The sequence below is a fragment of the Tauraco erythrolophus genome, chromosome 7 (assembly GCF_009769465.1).
Source record: "Tauraco erythrolophus isolate bTauEry1 chromosome 7, bTauEry1.pri, whole genome shotgun sequence".
NCBI lineage: Eukaryota > Metazoa > Chordata > Aves > Musophagiformes > Musophagidae > Tauraco > Tauraco erythrolophus.
This window is the reverse complement of record NC_141471.1, coordinates 51,065,435-51,084,900: the sequence shown is the minus strand read 5'-3', so window position 1 is coordinate 51,084,900 and position 19,466 is coordinate 51,065,435. Positions and strand designations below refer to the sequence as shown.

Here is a 19,466-nt window from a genome sequence, read left to right as displayed (position 1 = left end):
AGCAACTAATTATATACCATTATCAGTACACCCACCACTTCCACTGCTATCATAGGTTGCCAGTATTTGGGAGCCTGGCAATCTGATTTTTGACTCTCTCATCTTCTCATGGGTCATGGTTCTCAGATAGGATTGTCCAATTTCACTAGAACAATGAACTTTCTCTTTCATGCCTTCAAGAAATGAATGCTGCGAGTGCCTGGCTCAGACACCTGTCTTACAAAGGAGTTGTCAGGTGACTAAAATTGCTCAGATACAGCAGTTTTGACCTGGCCATCACACTGGGAGCCCTGTTCCTGCACCTTCTCACCTTCTACACTTCCTCCTTTTTTGTTTTACTCTCCACCTAGTAGTTTCAGGAGTCCAGATGACATGTCTAAACTGCCAGTTGTGAGGTTCCTGTTGTTGCCTGTACATATACTGCCATCTGCACTGAAAGCCTCTAGAATTCTTTTCTTGGAAGAAGGCTCTATGAACCCACTGCTTAAGTTCAGCAGCAGTTTACTTCTCTGCTTGGTTACCCTGCAACACAGGAGGAGTCTCAAATCACAGTGGGTTTGTACCATCCCAGCCAAAGCCAGCCTCTCTCCCCTCTGTCATGCATTCTAGCCCCTGCTGGGACCAGATCGAGTGCAACTGGTTGCATAGAGAAGCCTGAATGTATTTGGGTGAATATCAGAGAGGGAATATTCTAAATGATAAGACTTAGTTATGGTAAGTAAACTTCTCAGCTATATCATTTGCAGTGACAGTGCTAAAACAGGTACTGTGTGAAGCTTCACTGTGCAGTAGTTGTCCAGCAGTCTGTCTGCTATGCAGAGCATTGAATCTACTGTAGTGAACCAATTCTCTTGACACTCTTGTAGAAAGGAGGTGGGGAAGGAGACTCCAGAGTATTTTCAGAAGTCATATGGTATACTTTACGGAGGTACATGTAACCAGAGCAGGCTGTTCCCTACTTTTTTTTTCCACAAGATACTCTGTGACAATTCAGTCCTTAAGTACATGATCAGCTACTCACGATGTAAGCTTGAGCAAAAGAGATCTTTGCCCTTAGCAGTGCTGCCTGTCATATTTACTGGTTTTTGGAGGTTTGCAATTAAGTTCCTCCAGATGAAAATAATTGGTGAACCCAGACTAGTTGGGGAGGGAAAAGAAATAAAAAATAATAATAAAAAAAGCAACCTCCCCTGCTGTTCTCTGATCAGGCAGATGTTCGTCTTGAGCTATTGGATTCTTTTAAAGAATTCTTCTGCGTAGGAAAAAGGTAATTTATTAAAAGATGCTGGGGACACTGACATTGCTACAGAAGAGCAGAAGACAGGAAAGCAGGCAATGAAGAAAAAAATCTTATTGCCTAGATGCAAAAGAGAAATGTTGAAGATGAGGAATGAGGGCAGGCAAAGGCAGAACAGCAAGAGATGGGCTCCAGAAATGTGAGCAAGGTGGCAGAGTTTAGGGGTTTAAGACCCAGAACGTGGGGAGCATCCTTTCCAGAGGGAAATTAATGAATCTTAGTGCCTGCAGCATGTCTGCGTGGCTGTGCGGACTTGTGAGCAGGTGGTAGTTTTTGGTCACCAGTTGGAGGGCCATGAGGAGTGCTTGGTCACAAGGAAATGCCTGCCCCAGCACTGCAACCTGCCAACTTGTAGGTTCTGGAGTTGTACTCAGTTTTTAGTATGTGGAGAGCTCAAGCAGTAGCAAGTAGCAGGCAATGCTGATATGAGTTGGGGTTAGAAAGAGGTTAAGCAAACAAGATGCTGCCAGCAGTTGATATCATTCCTGTTGAAGCTATTTTGTTTCTTTTTTTTTCATGCTTGATCTTACACTTTGGTTTTGAAGACCTTCCTCTGGAGGATAAAGTATTGCTGTTTTTTCTTAGTAGTCATCTGTTGTTTACAAGTTGAGATTTTAAAAATTCTTGACAGTATCTGTAATTTTTAAACTTAATGTTAAATTTCTCTTGTGATACCAATTGTCCAGTAAGTAGCAGTCAACAGGAACTTGCAGCAAGAGCAGATCTTGTGTTGTGTTTGTTTTTTTATGCACCACTTAAGAGTGAAAAGCTGAACATAACCAATCCATTGAAGTTTCAAAGAAACAAGCTTCTACCAGCCCAGTCCATAAGTAAATCATACGTGGTTGACTTGTATTCAGAACATTCAGAACAGAAACCTCCTTGGTAGCAGGAACTTTAAAAAAAAAGTGAAAAAGGCACATGTGCAAGCTGCTAATACTCAGTTCAGTGAGGCACAAAGCAGCACTTATTGCCAGTTAGTAGCTCATTCAAGTGACCATGTGTGTCTTTATACCACTGGCGTTCATTTCTAGTTTCATTGTCCACCTGGGGCCAAGACTATTAATGCTCATAGAATTGTAGTTTGGTTCTATAAAACTCTGTCAGTGTCTTTGCAAAGATGCTCATCTCTTGCTTCACAGCTGTTGTACAAGACCTGACAGTTCAATCTCTCCTGTGGCTTCCTGAGTCCTGCATATTGCTTTAACATTACTGGCTGCCTTGGAGGATCATAAGATAAGGAATGAAGCACATACACAGTCCATAGTGTTTGGGGAATTTTACTCTACGAAAGTTGATTGTTATTTTAGGTACAATGCTTAAACTGAAGACATGGGAGCAAACTACTTTCATCAAAATTTACAAGCCATCGTTTGACTGACAGTCTTCTGGCCAGGGTGAATGTGCTTATGTATGGACTAGTGAGAGTGACCCAACCTCCAGGTAGTGGTGACATTACCCTTTGTACGCTTTCGGCCTCCTTTTGCTTTCTTGTTCCTAGTTAAAGTGTTGAGATGATAAGCTCATTTCAAAAGTCCATTTAGATCTGTGTCTACCTGCTTGCTGTGATTTAACCCCAGTAAGCAGCTAAGCCCCACACAGCTGCTTGCTTACTCTCCCCCAGTGGGATGGGGCAGAGAATTGGAAAGGTAGAAGTGCGAAAACTCATGGTTTCAGATAAAGACAGTTTAATAGGTAAAACAAACACTGTGTGCACAAATAAAGCAAAATAAGGAGTTCATTGACTACTGGCCATGGGCAGGCAGGTGTTTGGCCATCCCCAGGAAAGCAGGGCTCCATCATGTGTAATGAGTACTTGGCAAGACAAACGCTGTAACTCCAAATGTGTACTCCCCGCTTCCTCCTTTTCCCCTGGCTCTTATTACTGAGCATGATGTCATATGGTGTGGAATATCCCTTTGGTCAGTTGGGGTCAGCTGTCCCGGCTGTGTCCCCCTCCAACTTCTTGTGCACCCCCAGCCTACTTGCTGATGGGACGGTGTGAGAAGGAGTGTAAGTGTAAGCTGTGTAGGCACTGCTCAGCAATAATGAAAACATCCCTGTGTTATTACCAGTTTCCAGCACAAATCCAAAACACAGCCCCATGCTAGCTACTATGAAGAAATTTAGCTCTATCCAAGCCAAAACCAGTGCTATACTGAAGAAATAATTGTGGGTACATAGATGGTTCATGCTGCTGCTGTCACATACAGGATTTTACAGTTATGTACATTTTAATAATTTATTCAATTCAGCAGTGCTGAGTTTAATGTATGCGCTGCAAAAATGGAATACTTCTGTTATTGAAGTAGCCTCAGAAGCTTGTATTGCTGTGAATGCTCATATGGTATACAGTTTTACATGATTTTAAATGCTTTTTTTTATGTTTTTTTTCTCAAGCATTTGAAAGTAAATCTGCATTTGAGAAATATTTTGAATGTCTGATGTGTAATTACTATTGAACACATCTGGTGAAACAGACTGGCATCTTGCATGAAAAAGATGAGTAAAAGTTTTTTTTGAGCTTGTAAGACAGTAGGCATATTGAGTGCATCTTGACTAACATAAAATTGATAGTGGACTTTGGGAGAGAATTGTAGATAAGTAGAAAACTCTAATCACAAAAGGAAATTGCAGATGACAAGGAAAGGCAATTTAATTGTACACATGTAAGTCCTTATCAGCAAGGTACTTAGGCATGTGGCTAGCCCAAACCTTCCTCCCAATCTCACTAAAATCTGTCCGGCTACTTACATGTGACACTGAATGACAGCTGTAAGGTATCTAAAACCATTTAGAACTAAATAGGCTGAATTCATCTTGGATAACTCTTGACGGAACCAAATTGTATCCCTACTTAGCTCAGAATGATACCAGAGTAACTCACTGGAAATCAGTGGCATTTTCCTTAGCTTGATTATAAGCATAATTGAGCAAAATTTAGATAGTATAGTTGTTTTGTATTAATTGTCTAGAGTGGTTGTGTTTGGGTTTTTTCTCTTTTGTGATAAACTCCTGGGTTAGTTCTCACTAAATAATAAAGGGTCACTTTTATTTTTCTGAATGCATAGCAAATTTAGAACATCTGTATTTTTAAAATGTTTCTCCACATGTAGCATGTTTCTTTCAGGGTTCATCAGTTCTTTGTACTGTATTGTATTATTAATATGTCTGTAAGGTTGATGTAAGGGCTTAAGATTCCTTTGCTTTCTGGACAGCTGCAGCTAGATGGCTGGATATGCAAGCTATTATATTTGGATTCAAATTTACTGACCTTCATGTATCTGTTTTCTCTGTGCTGCAGGTGGGCACTGTGGTGGATGTTCTTGACAGGTTGTCACCTGCAGGACCGGTGAAAAGCACTTACCCGTTAACCTTTGTTCAGCTAAAGCAGGTGAGGATTCCTTTAGTAGAGACTTTGCAGTGATTTTGTAAAGTTTATTTGAACAACCCTCGGTATGACTTCTTGTGTCCAGTGTCTTACACCTTATCTCAGCAAAGAAGTAATAGAAGAGTAAAGGTGTCCAGGGTTTTTGCATTGGAGATTTTTGCATATTGTACAGTGCTTCTGTTTGTACTTGAGGTTTTGCTCTTTCCATGAATGCAGGTATGTATGCTGTCCAGGCTTTCACCTTTCTCTCCTCTCTGAAGTATTGATTTTCAGGTTCTTAAGAGACTTTTTTTAAATCCATCTTTTTCTTTACTATTAATCTTCCTTATCCTGTTTTTTCTTTGCCTCTCACCACCTGCTATCAGAGTGAGCACAGTGGCTGAGAACTGCTTTCTCATACAAGTCAGGGAGCCTGGAGATTGGGGAATGCAATTCATTTGACACTTCTGTGGGCCTGCTACTTACTTGTAGTCCTTTTACTACATGAATGGTGAGGCAGGAGAACATGGCCAGATAAACTTTTGGGAGCAACCTCTTGGAATTATTGCAATCCTCTGAGGTCATTCACCCCACTAGTTGAGATAGGAAAAATACCTTTCTCTGCATTTTCTTGTGGCTTCTGCTGACTCTCACTCTCCCCTGTGTTCCCTCTCTGTCAGTCTCTGCAACAGTTTCCCTGCCAATTTTGGTGACTTTCTGTATCTTCCCTCACAGTCAAAAGATCTTTCCATTGCTGCTGAGGGATTCTGTTTTTCCATTAAGGTTTCATGGCTCCTTGATCGCCTATGTGCCCAATTTCACAGAGACTGGAGCATGGCTGCTATTTGCCTGTAGCGAAAATAAACTACTTGGAGAGAATGTGATGGTGGTAGTAGCTGGGGGAGGAAGAAGAGATGGGAGAGCAGCTCAGCAGACACCTGGGATATGGCATTAGTCAAGTAGGACTTCAAAGCTCAGATTTTTCCTTTCCAAGCCCCTAATACAGAGGTGTGAGAGATGCTGCAGTTAGTATGTTGTGGCTGGATATGATTTCTAGTGGGCTTTTCTCTCTCATCCTCTGGCCTTCCCACCTGTAGTGCTCTGCTTAGGAAAACTCCTGAGAGAAGAGGGCAGCTAGCAGAGCTTCCTAGCATATTTTAAATACTTTTTTTTACATACCACGTCACCCTCCCCGCCTTTTCAGGGCACCTTGTTGCAAATGTAATTCAAATAAAATAATTATAGCAGAATGGAAATGGTTTACTCTCCCTTTTTCCTGTCAGGGTTATGTTCTAATCCAAGTCTTGAAGATAAATTGTTTTGTGGCTACTGAGTGAAAGAGACAATGCATTTTTTGACTTGTTTTTGATTTGTGTTTCACTTTATGATGAGAACAAATCCAATGACTGACATTGTTTTTTTTTCTTTAATGATAAAGAACTTCATGAAAAATATTCAAAAATGTTCCTAATATAAGTCAGATAGGTATTAAAATAGTATTGACTGGATGAATACAACAATTTACGGGCATTGGGTGACAAGTGCACTTGGAAGTTTGTTCTATAAATTCAGTTATGAAGGGATTTTCCAGCTATCTTTTAATTGATTTTAATGAAGAAATAATACTGTTGGTCACTTACTATTTTTTTATTGAGGAAATACCTTCATAGCTAAGACTCTTATCTTTTAAAGTTACGTAAATGTTTTGATGAAACATTTAAAAATGGAAACTCTGTGGAATTTACACCCATTACTTAAAGGTCAAAGTGAACTCTAATCTAAAGCCGGTATCTGTGATAGATGCTATCTGAGGTGAATGAAAGTTAATGTTTCAATCTAAGCATGTAGGCAGGAATGTGGGATATTTCTAGTTCATGACGTGAACTGAAGCTACAGAATGACTTGGTTCACTGATCTGTTTGGTTTTTTCCTTTTCTTTTCCTAGTATTTTGGGTTTGTACTGTACAGAACTACACTTCCAAAAAACTATACGGAGCCAACACAACTGTCTTCACCTTTAAAGGGAGTCCGTGATCGTGCCTATGTCTCTGTCGATGGGGTAAACATCGTTTGCTGGTATTAATTTCTGCTATGAGTGGCCTTCACAAGAGTCATAGATACAGTCTGCCTTTTTTTTTCCTCTTTTTTCCAGCTTACCAAAACAACTTTATTAGATAATCTTATTTAATCAGATGAAGGAAGTGAGGAAGTATACAGTCGATTGACACTAAATGTTCGTATTCATATTTCAGAAAACATGACTATCTGTTATTTCTAAGGAAAATGTAGCTGTTTGCATTCTTGAGATATTTGAATGTTGATACATATACATGACTTCAGTGAGGGGAAAAAAAACCAAAGCAAACCTAGAAGAAGAGTTTGCTTGAGGTTCATGAAATATATTAATGACATGTATGCTTGGTGGCTTTCTAAAGTGTTTCCATAGAGTTTTTTTAACTTTTTAAAAATTATTCTCTTTTTTTCATTTGAAGGTGGGGGCAAGTGGAAGCCTGAGCTTATGTCTTACTTTATGAAACTGGCTTCTGACCACAAGTTAGAAAAAACCAAAATTTATTGTACAGGATGTGAACGTTACCTTTCTTCCTTTAAGCAGGATTTTGTTTCTGCTTAATGAGAATTAATATCAATTCACAAACTTTGATAGCCTATTTTTTAATTATTCTTTGACTTATTCTGACCTTCATCACCTTTGTGTCAAGGTAGTCTTTCCTTATGTTGTGGGAATGGGAATAAATAAAGCTAAATATTGCTGTGAGCTTAATTGGAAGATGAAGCCCCTTTTAATCACTGATATTGCCAAAATCTTTGCAGTCACTAGACTAAATTTGAGAGCTTGCTTTTCATGAATAAAATGCATCAAAAACACTAGGGTTCTAACAGTTGATAGTGTTTGTTTGAATTCAGCTCAGGAAAGACATCATCTCAGACAATTGCTGCACATCCACTTGGTGTACTGAAAAAGGTGAATATTGACATAGCAGCTTTTTGTTTGTGTGCTTGCATGCAAGAGGTGGAAAAGAAAATATTTTTATTTTTGTTTGTTATCCTTTTTCTTTCCTTCATGAAAGTTGAAGAGACAAATAACAGGATTTTGTTGGTTTTCAATGGTTATTGTTTTCTTCCTTTTGATGTAATTCATATAGGTTCCTCAAGGTGTCCTTGAAAGGGGCAAACCACTTACGATAAATATAACTGGGAAGGCTGGAGCAAATCTGGACATCTTGGTAGAGAATATGGGCCGAGTCAACTTTGGTAGATACAATAATGACTTTAAGGTAAGTAAAATCAATTGAGTTACTGGATTGTAGTGGCTTTTCCTCTTTTCCACAGATGGAAAAGAAAGTAGTGGTTTAAAGCAAAAGGATCAAGATTACACAGCTGTACCTTTACCTCAAAATATAACTACTTACTAATTTTCATTTGAGTTTTTCCACTCATTAAAATCAAAGTGGAATTAAAAACTGTCAGACATCTTTTAATTTTTTTTGTTGGTTTACTGGTACTATCAGCCAAAGTGTCGCCCACAAGACTTTCAGGTTGAGTCGAGCCTGTAGCTAATGTTTTAAAACGTGCGAAGCTGTTTGGATAAACTCCAAAAATGGATTGGAAATCAGTCTAGATCTTGATCGTACTTCGAGGCTTGTGAATCCTGGGATTGTATTTGTGTGTATATGTATGTGAATATACACACACTTTTGTATCTCTTTCCATGTCCCTTTTCATTCGTCAGCAGCATACCCTTGCAGTGTTTTCAGTGTGATTAGGAAAGGCTGTCTCACGAGCACTTTACCATGCCAAATTACTGGTTCAGATTTGGACTGATGAGGTGTTGGAGATGATTGTCAAAAAGCTTCTGAATGCTTCTGAGTCCATGCTACATTTTAGGACTATGACCTCCCTGCATGAGTGGCTGTGATGAGTTGACCTTGCCTGGCCACCAGGTGCTTACCAAGCCACTCTCACTCCTTCATCAACAGGATGGGGAGAAAATACGATGAAAAGCTCATGGGTTGAGATAAGGACAAGGAAATCACTCAGCAATTACCATCATTGGCAAAACTGGAGACTTGGGGAAATTAATTTATTGCCAATTAAACAGAGAAGGATAATAAGAAATATGAATAAATCTTAAAAACACCTTCCCCCAACCTCTCCCTTCTTCCTGAGCTCAACTTCTCCTGTGACCCTTTTGCCTTCTTTCCCTGAGAGGTGCAGAAGGATGGGGAACAGAGGATGTGGTCAGCTGATAACACTTCATCTCAGCTGCTCCTTCTTCCTCACACTCTTCCTTGATCCAGCATGGTGTCCCACCCACAGGATACAGTCCTTCAGGAATTTTTCCGATATAAGTCCTTTGCATGGGCTGCAGTTCTTTAAGAACTGCTCCAGTGTGAGTCCTTTCCATGAGGTGCAGTCCTTCAGAAACAGACCCAGCGTGGGTCCCTCAAAAGGTCACATCTCCTGCCAGAAAACCTGCTCCTACGTGGGCTCCTCTCCACTGGCTACAGCTGCTGCCAGGAGCCTTCTCCAGTGTAGGCTGTGCACAGGCTGCAGCTTCATTCAAGGCACATCCACCTGCTCTGACATGGGGTCCTCCACAGGCTGCAGGTGGATATGTGCTCCACTATGGACCTCCATAGGCTGCAGGGGAACAGCCTATGTCACCATGGTCTTTAGCTTGGATTGCAGGGAAATTTCTGCTCTGGTGCCTGGAACACTTCTTCCTCCTCTTCCTTCACTGAACTTGGTGTCTGCAGGGCTGTTTCTCTCCTATTTTTCTCACTCCTCTCTCACAGCTGCTATGCTGTGGTTTTACCCTTTCTGAAATACATTATCACAGAGGTGCTATCAACGTCACTGACAGACTCAGCTTTGGACAGCAGCAGGTCCATCTTGGAGCTGGCCAGAACTGGCCGTGTCCAACACAGTGGCAGCTTCTGGTGTCTTCTTACAGAAGCCACCTCTGCAGCCTCTGCGCTACAAAATCTTGCCACATAAACCCAAGACAGCAGCAATGCTACTAACAACACTAGGAATAGCAGGGACAAAAAGGAAACTTTCCTGGCTTTACACTTTATGGGATCCCACGCGTTGTGTGGTGTTTGCTGAAAAGAGCAGTATTGTAGAGGCCAGTCTTGTCTTGTGTTTCAACTGTGTTCAGTGCCACAGCACACGCTTTTTTAGGTTTTGATATTACTGGATTGCAAGTAATAATGAAGTAATGGCAAAGCTTTACAATTAAGAGATTTGCAGCCTGCTAACTGCAAGAATCTTTGAAACACCCTCTAAATTTGACTTGGCCTAAATTGATTTGCTGTTGCTCAGAAAGCTTGTCAAGTGTTTAATGTCTGTCCAGATTAACAGATGTCTGGTGATTGCGGTGCCTTTTGGTGCTATGGTGATGCCGAATAAATTAGAAGCTTTTGTTTTTTCTCAATCTAAATTGTCTGTGATAGGTGTCTCAGAGCAGAATTACGACTTGTCCAAAGTGTTTCTTGGTTAGTCTGGATGTAAGAGGTGGAGAAAGATAAACGTTACAGGAAAGAAGTGCCTGAACAGTACCATTTAGTTATGAAGCAAAAGCATGCATGCTGTGAGGAAGTAGCATTTTTAAGGTTGTAAGTAGGGGAAAAAGTAAACCCAAATGTGTATGCATCAGGAAGCCTAGTTGGTGAGACCACAAACTCTGAGTTTGGGCCTGTTAGAGAATCCAGTTCAATCACAAAACATGGACTGAGAAGAAACTTGCAAGATCTCTAGTAGGTAGAACCTCCCCTTCTCACACTTGTGTTGCCATGAGTAGGATGGGCCTGTTTGCTTTGTTAAAGAAGGATATATTGGTTATGATTAAGCAGCATGGAAGAATTGAAGCTGAGGCTTGGTTTAAAGGAGACTAATTGATCAGTTATCTTAAGTTGTGTTGTGATGAGGATTTTTAGGTGTATTTTCCAGTTACGCTAATACTCTAGTCAAGGCAAAGCAATATGACTCTCAGCATTTGCAAAGCTGATAGCCTACAGGCTTTCACCATATCAAAAAGCCCTTTCACTTGTCTTATGCTTTGGAAAGGCATACAGCTTTTTTAAATCCTAATCAGAACAAAGCTAAATATATGTGGGGAATTTTAGGATGTATAAAAGCATCAGCAACAGAGTGTTTTCTATGCTTGTGGCATGTAAATTCAGTGGGCAGCAGAGGTGCCAACTCTGTTTATATTGTCTTTTCAAGGTACCTTGCCACCTTCTGAATGGCAAGAAAGGGCCCTAGTTCCCTAATATTTTGCCTTCGTGTAGAGGCTGCAGAAATGTTGCATTTATTTAATAACAGACCAGATGATAAGGAGCCTGTTGTGCTTAGTGCTAAATTAAGGTAACAGAATAGAGGGTTAGAGGTTGGATTAGACACGTGCTCAGTGTTGCTGTGGTTGAGCTGAAATTCACACTTATACCAGGGTTTCAACGTTTTAAAGATTTAAGAGTGAAAGCAAGTTTAATAGACTTGTGCATTGTGAGAATAATCCTCTAAAAGCAAGATCCTTCTGTGTAGAAGAGTCAGCCTTTCTTGGGTAGCTTTGGAAAATGTACATTGCTACTTCTCACAGAATTCCTCTCTTGCGCTGTTTTTTGTGTTGATTTTGAAAACTGCGAATAGTTGTATGTTGGGTTTTAGGTATTCTGTGCTTTCAAAAGTTACTTTAGGGGAAGAGGTTCCTATCTTGTAATTCTTTGCATTTTTAAGCAAATAGGGTAGCTTTTCTAGAGTTTTTTTGGCTGTTTTTTAGCACTTTTTTTTGAGCTTGAAATGGAGCTAGGCATCTAGCTTTTGGGAAGGAATCTTAAAAGGATTTTGGTTTTAAAACATTCTGCTGATCTAAGTCTTATTGTTGAAGGACTCAAAGGAACAGTGAGGCTTCTGGGTTTTTTCTATATTTTTTCGTATGTTCACTGCCGCCTATATCTGTTTTACTTGGAAAATTTATATCCATAAATTGATATGAGTTGAGTATTCATTCTTATGCAGACCAAAGAAAGAATGCTTAGTAGGCACTACATCTCTCTTGAAAAAATCACACCGTTTGTAGTGCCTAAAGATGAGCTTAGGGAGGCAGGTTAGAAAGTTTGGGCTAAAGTTATGTTGTGTTACTTCAATTGATTGCTAGACAGAGTAAAGTCTAGGTTGTGTAGAAAAGTTTTGCCACTTAACTCCATGTAGATATTTTATTTTGATATAAGAAGATTAGGTTTCTGTTCTGTCAAGTGGGCATCTAGGTACAGGAAGAGAAAACCAATTAGTGCTTGTAATGATGATGAGGCTTGTGGAATCAGTGCAATGCTCATTAGACTTCAGAACAGACACATGACATAGTATCAGCCTTCCAAGGCCAGGGAAAGAGTGGTTTTGCTTGTTCCTGTTCGACATATGGTGTTTGCAACAGAACTTAAGTTGCACTGAAAAACAGCTTCTATGCAGAGTCTATTCAAGCAACTATATGGATGTAGCAGCATTGGTTTAAAATCAACCCTCTGCATTGCTCTGAAACACAACTTCAGAAAGCATTATTATAACACAATTAGAACGTGCACAGGGGTAACCTAATGTTCTTTTCACTCTCCTTAAATCATGACCTTACCTTGCTTTTGCATTCATTGTGCGGGTACCCGGGTGTGCTACACACGTGGTTCCGTAGAAATGAAGCAGAATTCCGTGGGCTTGAAGCTGGCTGTAAGCTTAAAGTATTTCACTGAATCAGGGCCACAAAGCATGTGCCTTGATTTGGTAATACTGCATGTTAGCTGTAGAAGATTTGTGGGAAGGAAGTACTGCTTTCTCTGCTATTGTGCAGGTTGGTTTGGGTTAATGACTCAGTGTTACCAAATCTATTGATTGTATCTCAAACTTATGATATTTAGTGCTTTTCTGCTTTTTATTAAGCCCCAGGTTTTGGAATCATGTTCATGTTAAAGCAAAACAGAAATTTTCACAGTTACAGGAAAAAGTTTGAAAAAAACCTCAAACCTTGGGTGTCAGTGAAAACTCAAAACTTTAAAGAGGAACAGATCTTTCACAGGAAATAAATGAAACCCTTTATTCTTAAGCAAATCTTATAACTTGCTGAAGACCAGATGCTTGGGTTTTTTCATACACAGATTGGCAGCTGTTGGAATTGCTTTGATTCAGTTTTTCTTCCTTGACTGATTTATAGTTGCAGCCAAAAATAACTTCAATAACATGAAGCTAATTATGTTATGTTTTGGTGTTGTGTTTTTTTTCTTCTCCTAGGGTCTAGTTTCAAATTTAACTCTTGATGAAGAGGTACTTGTTGAATGGGAAATCTATCCTCTAGACATAGATGGAGCAGTTAACCGTGGCATTAATGACCACCTTGACCGACCAAAGAGATCTGTTGGCAATCCACTGAGTTATGAAACACCTACTTTTTACACTGGTAGACTTTCAATTCCTGGAGGGATTCCAGACTTGCCTCAAGACACTTATGTCAAGTTTCCTGGCTGGACAAAGGTACAACTTTTTGCTGTAAAAACTTGAAGTCTGCTCAGAAAGCTTCTGAAATATCTATGGATGATCAAAGTTTACTTCTCTTGGATGGGCAGAAGTTGGTTGTATTGGTGGGGTGTCTCAAATGTATTTAAATGATTAGGAAATGGATTTATTGCTTTAAGTAAATCTGGAGAATAAAAAAATGTTAAAAGAAAGGAAACATATTCAAAAGGTACATGGTATTGGTCTAGAAAGTGGAGCATCACAACCCCACCTCCCTAGTTTTTCAACAGTGAGAAAGATGAACTGTCAGACTACTTAGAAATGCTGTATTTAGGTGTGTTGAGGTTTTTTTTTGTCTTGAGATGAGGAGCAGAAACAGCTTTTTGGAGGGATGGACTGAATACGTGCCTTGAGATAAAACAATTTTTTATTCGTGAGGAAATGAGATGCTACAGGATGCTTTCCTGGTTATGCTGATTGTTAAAAGTAACTAAGAACATATCTATGGTGTTGTGTGAGGAACTATGGATTCTGCTACAAAGCACAGTGAGTGTTGGACACAACTGCTGGTGTTGTGCCTAAAGATATCGATCCAATGCATGGAAGATATAAGGAAGAAATTTTTTACAATGAGGGTGGCGAAGCACTGAAACAGGTTGCCCAGAGAAGCTGTGGATGCCCCATCCCTGGAAGTGTTCAAGGCCAGGTTGGATGAAGCTTTGAGCAACCCGATCTAGGGAAAGGTGTGCCCTCCCATGGCAGGGGGGTTTTAACTAGATGATCTTTAAGGTCCCTTCCAACCAAAACCGTTCTGTGATTCTATAAGATATTACTGATTGTCTTCTGGAGGTTACCTGTAACTGGACTAACGGATCAGACAGCACTGATGTGAGAAGCTTGTGGGCAGATCTCTGTTAACAGGAACTTCTCATAGGGCTGGAGTGTAGCTAGAGGAGCAAAGAGTATATTTTCACAGTGCAATGTTTGAAACAGCCAGCATGCGGGACGAATAAGGACCAGCTCAACTAGCTGACAGGAGCCACAGAGAGCAGAATATGTGCACTGAAGTGCCACTTCTCTTGGAGGCCTAAGCATTTAAGTCCAGGCTTCAGGGAACTGCCTGTGATAGTGTTAGGTAGCAGAATTGTTCCTTTCTGAAACAGTTAATTTCCTGCTATTAAAATAGAGTAGGAGAAGGAGCTGCTGGTGATCTGTCTACAGTATTGTAGTGGTTAAAGCACTTCCCAATATGCGGAAGATTGTGATTCATTACAGGCACTTAGTGTTGCTGGCACTGAGCTTGGATGAGGAAGTCTGACTTAGTCTCTGTTCCTATATAGGTGCATATCTTACACAGTCTCTGAATAAAATACAGAAATAGCTCTTTGCACAGGAACTGGAATCTGAGACTTCTGCAGTAAATTCTGTGACCCCCATTAATCATAAATGTTCAGGAAGCAAGATGACCATACCTGCCTATAGGCAAACTCGTCTTTGAAATGGTAAATGAGTTCCAATAATTCTTATGTATTGGTAGGAATCTTTTCCTCTGATCTATTGAACATAGAAGCCTCTGGTTTGTATCCCCTCTAAAGCAGTCAAGGTGAAGAGATCCCAGACAAACTCTAAGTAGGACTATTGAATTGATCCTTCAAACTTTATATGGATTGGAGCAAAGTTTTAAATAAGATACCCAGGAGTAATAAGATTGAGGTGATGCTAGATGTAGAAACTGAGGCTTCCAGATAACTTTACAAATGAGCAAATGCCTTTAAGGTAGAGGGCTGTAAGGGTTTAAATTCCACTCGGGTCCCACTGGATCTGGGCCTTAATTCCTTAGGTGGCACTGTATAAATTACTGACACCAAAGTGTGAAGAAGGACATTTGATAGGGGTTGAAACTCACCTGTTTGAGTAGTTGGTAAACTATGGAAACAACACTTACCAAGAAAACATATAATTCTAATGATGATCCTGCCTTTGCATATTAAGGCAAGGAATATGGCATGCTGGACAGCCTGGAAGAAGGGTGCAGCATTAACAGTCATGACTTATGTTTTAGCTTGCTTGCCTTTAGTGGTTTTTAAACCCTTCACTATTAATAAAACTTCCTTCATCCTCGCTCGAGGAAGTGCAATGCCCTTAAATGTACGTGCCCCTGAATGTATGGTTAGATATATTGAACTTTTTTTTATCTTCAACAGAAAAGAGAATTTAGAGTCGACTATTCTTGATTTTTGTGGAATCACTGGGTTGTAATTGCTGACCCTGCTAAAGAAAATTTTGTTACTGAAGGTAGAGATATCCCCCTCCTGTATTTTGTCTGGGACGTATTTATTAGTAGTGCGTATAGTGCTGTGCTTTGATAGTTTAAGGCATACAAATTCCCGAGTGTGCGGTCTTTAGATACTGCAATGTTGATAAGGACAGTTCGGAATTGAGAAGTTAAGTTCATAGCATTTCTGGAAAATTGAGTTACAACCCGTGACTGATTAAGATCAGAAACAGAGACCTGTCTAATCATATACCTCCTGTGTTAGAACTCTAATGCAGCTGATTGCTACAGTAAACTCCTTCCCCCAGGGTTACAGTCACTCTCTAGTAGGTAGGCTACTGTCTGGTGGGTACACCCACTAAGTCATCTTGTGTGGGGGGAGGTTGCGTTAGTGCCATGTTTTCTTCTAAAACTACTACAGAAGCTAAGTAGTGAGCTTGAATAAATAGCTCTTCTCTTCCCTTTTAATATGGCAAAAACAAGCCACAAAGCAAGATAAACCTGATTAAAAAAAAAGTAAAAAAAAAAAGTTTGAGGTCAAAATTTATTAGCACCTTGGCAGAACTGTGCAAGATAGGATCTTATACCACGGAAGTGAATGCAGAGCTGAAATGACTCACCTGTGTTTGCAAATGTATCAACTCCTTATCAAATTTCTTTTGCAAGTTTCATAAAATTTGTTTTCATAAATACTTGAAAACACAAGAAAAATACCTCCAAAACAGTTTGAATAGCAAGACTCACTATATTACTATAGTGCTTCTGTAAATCCTTTAAAAGTATTATTCTCATTTCAGATATCACAGACAATTTTAGAAATCACCAAGAGTCCAGCAAAAGTCCCTACTTTCCACCGATTTGCACTATTTTATTATTTTTATCAGTGTGCATCAATGCCATGAGTTAGTTTGTTTTCCCCTCTATATTCTGATTACCAAAGGCCAAAACAAGAGGGGAAAACACAGGTGCAGTTACCTGTTCCCATCCCTTTTCTTATCCACGGAACTTGTCTGGCATATGGTGAAAAGACACTTAAGAGGAGTAAAAGCAAAGTATTTGTCCAAATTAGCTGTATATCCTTCCTTATGCCTTGTTTAATGAACCAAGACTCAGCTCAACGCAGTAGGAGTCCATTTACAGTTTTACTGAACATTCTGCAACTCACCAATTTATACACTTTTGGAAAAAATCTGCATTTATGTGACTTCAATGTGTCTTATTTTGTGATGTATAAATAACTATTTTAACTGTTTTCCTTTTTCTTTTGCTCAATTTTGGTTTATCTTTTGAACTTAAGGTATTTATGTTAGAACAGTATTTTGAACTAGCAGTTCTGGCCACCTCCACTATAGAAAGTAAGTTTAAAAGTTTGTATGACAAGGTAACCACAATTTCATTGAACTTAAATTAATGCTAGCAGACCCTTGAAGATTTTAATGATTGTAGGTAACTACAACAAAATACAGTACTCTCTTGCAGTGTGATTTCAGAAGTTCTTTTGTTGACTAAGCTATTTTAAGTATAGTAGATGTCTGAATTTTTGTCTAGACAAGCTGTATCTTTTTCTTGAAATCATGCAACAGAAAGGGACTACCAAGGTAGTGTAGTCTTACATTTGTTCAGACAGCCACAAGAGGATTAGGATCTACTTTTTTCTTTTGTGAGTTCTTTCTCCTTTTAACAATCAGCTTCAAACAAATACAACTTTCAGGTTTGCCTTGGTCTGAAACTGGGTGCAAAATTTAGTGCCAGGAACCTGCAATTCTGTTTTCCTAAGTATTGTCATATTTGGAATTACTGCAGTATTTGACCACTTTCTTTTTAAGTATTAATGATGGCTTTAACTCATCAGGGAATTTAGATTCTTTTGATTGTTATTAGCATTTTCTTGAACAGATTTTCTATCCTTGTGTTCTGTCAAACAGAAGGATGGAGGAAATGCAGTTACTATGCGAAGAGTGTTATGGTAAAAGCTATTTCATCATTTAATCTCTATCAAATTATTAAAATGTCCTTATTTTTTCTTTTTCTCTTAACAGGGGCAAATTTGGATCAATGGCTTTAACCTTGGTCGCTACTGGCCGGACCGTGGTCCTCAGTTGACCCTCTTTGTTCCAAGGAATATACTTGTTTCATCAGTGCCAAACAACGTAACCGTGCTGGAGCTGGAGCGTTCTCCTTGCAGCACCCAGGCGTGCGAGATAGAATTTGTAGACAAACCTAATATAAATGCAACTGCACAGTATGAAAATGATGCCCCTCAACTCTTAGTTAAAGACATATGGCTGAACCATCTATAATGATTTGAGTATTTCTTTATCTTGCCCCACTTGCTTCCCTTTTCCTCAAACCTTACTTCCCTTTTTTAAGGACTCAGTTGTTCAGCTGTGACAACTTCTTAAATTCTTTAAAGACCTTTCTCTTTTTTTAAAAAAAAATCTGCCAGAGTTGAATACTGAAGTTCTCTTAAAAATAAAAGCTGTAGAATTTGCCTTGGATATGAAATTGAACTCAAGTGGAAGACAATGTTCGCATCAACCTAGTAAAAATGTAGTCCTTGTAGGCTGCTTACGTTGCAGGAAGTCTCTCACGCTTTTCTCTTTTTACTGTGTTTTGCAACTGGAGAGAAGCCTACAAAAGGGTTGCACAGTCCCACTAGCTTGCTGTTTACTCATGTGGACTGGAAGGTCAAAGCTGCCAACATACTAGACATTTCCAGGTGATTTTTATCATCTGGTTAGTATCAATAGTTTGAAGGGGCTCACTGCCAGTATTGAGCGGACCTCATTTTTTTTTTTTTACCTCCATGCAAGTGACCTTGGAAAATTTTCAGTTGGTTTCTCACGGAAGCAGTGAGAAGAACTGTGGAAGAAAGCACTCAAATGCAAGCTGGTCCAAACAGCAGTAACATGTAGTCTGCATCTGTTCCCCCTCGGAAAGCCAATTTACTGCTTCACTTTTATCTCTGACGAGTTTAAGTAAATTGATAAGTACAAGGACATATGTAAAACTTAGGCAGTTTTGTTTGGACCATAGCCTATGATTAACCTGCCTGGAGAATGTTGTCCTAAAATAAGCCATTTTTCCTTTTAATGGATCCTTCCCCTTCACCCCCCAGTGGGCCTGGAGTACCTGCTTCTCATAGGCCAGCACCTTGAAAGTGGAAGCAAGGCTTAAAGTTAAAGAATTTTAATTCTCTTTTAGTCATTAATTAACATCTTCCTGTTCCAGTAAACTGATGATCTTTGTATGTGCCTGATATTTGCAAAAGATGTGCAATCTCTGTTGGTAAAGCTGATTTTTCTACCACAGACTGAATCTTTTTGACTTTTATGGGTTTGATGTCAATTGTGCAAACTACATACCTTTTTGCAAGGGCCTGTAGTGACAGGACAAGGGGCAATGGCTTTAAACTGAAAGAGGGGAGATTTAGATTGGATATAAGGAAGAAATTTTTCACTGTGGGTGGTGAGGCACTGGACCAGGTTGCCCAGAGAAGTTGTAGATGCCCCATTCCTGGAAGTGTTCAAGGCCAGGTTGGATGAGGCTTTGGGCAACCTGATGTAGTGGAGGGTTTCCCTGCCCCATGGCAGGGGGGTTGGAACTAGATGATCTTTGAGGTCCTTTCCAACCCAAACCATTCTATGATTCCTTTGTGAGATTTAAACAACAAAAGATTAAGATGATGTAAGCAAATGTTTTCATATCTGTGGTTTCTCCTTTTGATTTTTGTCTGACATTATTAAAATAGTTCTTTAAAAATGAAATCTTTCCTGTGTTTGTTTGGGAAGGAAAAAGGCAATGAGAAAGCGTTATGAACAGTTAGAGTATTAAGGGAGAAAAGAGGTTGTAAAGTCTCTGTGGACAAGGAGTTCTTGTTGATGTCTCATTTGTTTTCTGTTATGAAGATGTGTGCAAAGTAAAGCAAAACAAAGTAGTTGTAATGGGCTGTATGGACCCTGGAGATGCTCCCCTTTTCTGAGATGGCCAATGTGGAAACT

At 39.6% G+C, this 19,466-nt stretch overlaps 1 protein-coding gene across 1 annotated transcript in view; it reads left to right on the top strand.

The window, feature by feature from the left end:
- GLB1 (galactosidase beta 1) overlaps positions 1 to 18,961 on the top strand; it is a 36,154-nt gene extending 17,193 nt beyond the window's left edge. Inside the window, exons 11-15 of the mRNA XM_009988158.2 lie at positions 4,602 to 4,691; positions 6,613 to 6,726; positions 7,832 to 7,963; positions 12,969 to 13,208; positions 17,505 to 18,961. Coding sequence (XP_009986460.2) covers positions 4,602 to 4,691; positions 6,613 to 6,726; positions 7,832 to 7,963; positions 12,969 to 13,208; positions 17,505 to 17,765 — 837 coding nt within the window. The 3' untranslated portion in view covers positions 17,766 to 18,961. The remainder of the gene's footprint in view (positions 1 to 4,601; positions 4,692 to 6,612; positions 6,727 to 7,831; positions 7,964 to 12,968; positions 13,209 to 17,504) is intronic.
- Positions 18,962 to 19,466: the final 505 nt, after the last annotated feature.